Source organism: Cyprinodon variegatus, unplaced genomic scaffold (assembly GCF_000732505.1).
Source record: "Cyprinodon variegatus isolate N-32 unplaced genomic scaffold, C_variegatus-1.0 Scaffold675, whole genome shotgun sequence".
NCBI lineage: Eukaryota > Metazoa > Chordata > Actinopteri > Cyprinodontiformes > Cyprinodontidae > Cyprinodon > Cyprinodon variegatus.
The window spans coordinates 169,193-171,345 of NW_015151128.1; the positions used below are offsets into that span (position 1 = coordinate 169,193).

Sequence of the window (2,153 nt, forward strand, 5' to 3'; positions counted from 1 at the left end):
ATAGTGTAGAGTGAATGTAGATTTGACCAATCAGAGGCCTCCTGTCTGCGGCACTGTCTGCGTTCACTTACAATTTTGGAGAGGTGCAGCAGAGTGTCTGCAGAGGGGGCGGGGCATATCTGCGTTAACTGCGAAACAAACCCAGACGACCTGGTTTCTGGGTATAAATCAGGCTTTAGGCTTGAATTACGTGTATTTTGTATTTTAACACCGACATTTACATTTCTAATCCATTTTCAGCTACTGTTACGCATTTTTTCTTTGAAATATAATCTGTTAAAGGCAGAGATGTCTGTTGGTTATAAAGTCGAGATGGTTGTCTGGAAGAGAATCATCTGTAGGTGCTGAGAAAAGGCCGATATGAAAGGAACAAAATGACAACCTCTCAGTTTCCTTTCACAGCATTTATAAATCCTTCTTCTTTACCTTTTAGTGTTTTTTACCACTTAATGAAAATGTCAACAACAAATTAAATGCATCGCAGAAGGATTCGGTCGGCACTGTCAAACCGAAAAAAGGCAAAGAAAGGAACAACCTCTTTAATAAAAGTCTAAATCATAGAGTCATTGCTAAAGGACTTATGGGAACTACCCTGAGAACATGACCTCGTTCGATGAGACAAAGTCACTCACTGACATCAACTCAATAGCTCTTTTCAAGACAGACTTCACCTTGACAAGAAATATTCAACAACATGGAATATTAGAAGATTTTTTTCACATTATTCAGCCAGAGAAGAAGAGAACAAGGACACTTAGACTGACTGAATTAAGGTAATTTTCTTTTAGTCTAAAATATCAGAATGTGATTTAATTGGAGGGAAAAACAGGTATTAGAGAAAAGGAAAAATAAAACAAGGGGAAACGTTGGTGTTCTGGGTGCAGGTAGGCAGAACATACCGGAATGAGAAACTTCTTGATCTCTTCTAGAGCGTGCCCCATCCTGGCGTAGGCCTCGGCCGGCGGCGCGAACACCTCGATGAGAACGTGCAGGTCTTCGTTCAGATGGTGATATTTGGCCTCGCCGCTTTGCCGTAGCTCTTCTTCCTGATGGTGCAAAATACCACAAAAAAAAAAAACAAGACAGGATTCATAAAGGAGTTTGATAACAGATGTTTAGGCTCCCAAAGACTATTTGAAGTGAATATCCGTCATTAATTCAACCCAGATCTACAGCAGGGAGTTTTCTGTCATGAGGTTTAGTGTGTTGATGGTGCAGAATTACAAAAACACTGATATGTTGCAGACTTCTGCAGACAGAAAGTCCTTAACAGCTTCTCAACTGCAGCTGTCATGTTCAACTGATTGCCTTCCTCGCCACAAAGCTGCCCTTCCTCTCAGCAGACTGAGTGGTTGAGTGTAAAGTGCGTGCTCGCGTAGCCTTTCCCCAGATAGATCCTCTGTTTTTGTTTTTTTTTGTATTTCAGCCCATCTGTCTTTGGAATCGCTCGAACTTCATTAAAATAAATTAACCCGCTCTGCAAGCAAAGGAATGTTCCTGATTTAAATTTACCACGATGAAATATTGATTTTCCAAAAAAATGCCTTAAGAGGACAGAAATTAAATAAAAAAAATCTCTAATGTGAAAAAGAAGTTGCTGTTTTGTTATGTTTGGATCAACGTTGTCTCACAGGAGTGGGGTTTGGTTCAAAGAACCAAAAATATGACTAAAACATATTTTATTGATCACCTCCATAAGGTGAAGGTTACAGAAACATCAGATCCAGTGACTTTTAAATGTATTCCTGACATCAGACCTTTTTTCTCTAGATTTAGTCTCATTGGCAAAAAAATAAAAGAATTTAGAAAGAAAGAAAAATAAATAAAAAAGGTGTCGGTGAGATTATTATTGCAAAATAAAAGCACTTTACTTGAGATTAGTTTGCTAATGAGAAGGGACAATTGTAAGTTAGTCAAAATAACCCAGTAAAGGGTCACATTCTTTGTAGAATTTTTTAGTTGATCCTTTCAGAAAATATTTCACTTTTTAAATTTTTAGGAACATCATCATATCGTAAAGCCACATTGATGCCTCAGGTGGTAATCAGGATTTCCATTCTAACAGTATTTACCTTCGAGTGATCAGAGTTGCAAAAGCAATAATATTTTCCTTACTACACTGAAAAACATAATGCTACTGTTTTAGTGATATA

General features: G+C 37.9%; 1 protein-coding gene across 2 annotated transcripts in view; it reads right to left on the reverse strand.

Moving 5' to 3' along the window:
- Nucleotides 1-2,153, reverse strand: part of khdrbs3 (KH domain containing, RNA binding, signal transduction associated 3) — a 279,380-nt gene that overhangs the window by 117,064 nt on the left and 160,163 nt on the right. For both annotated transcript variants that reach the window (XR_001481820.1, XM_015394166.1), the window contains exon 4: nucleotides 900-1,046. Coding sequence is in view for 1 of the 2 variants with exons in the window: in XM_015394166.1 (XP_015249652.1) it covers nucleotides 900-1,046 (147 nt within the window). In the remaining variant the exon portion in view is untranslated. The remainder of the gene's footprint in view (nucleotides 1-899; nucleotides 1,047-2,153) is intronic.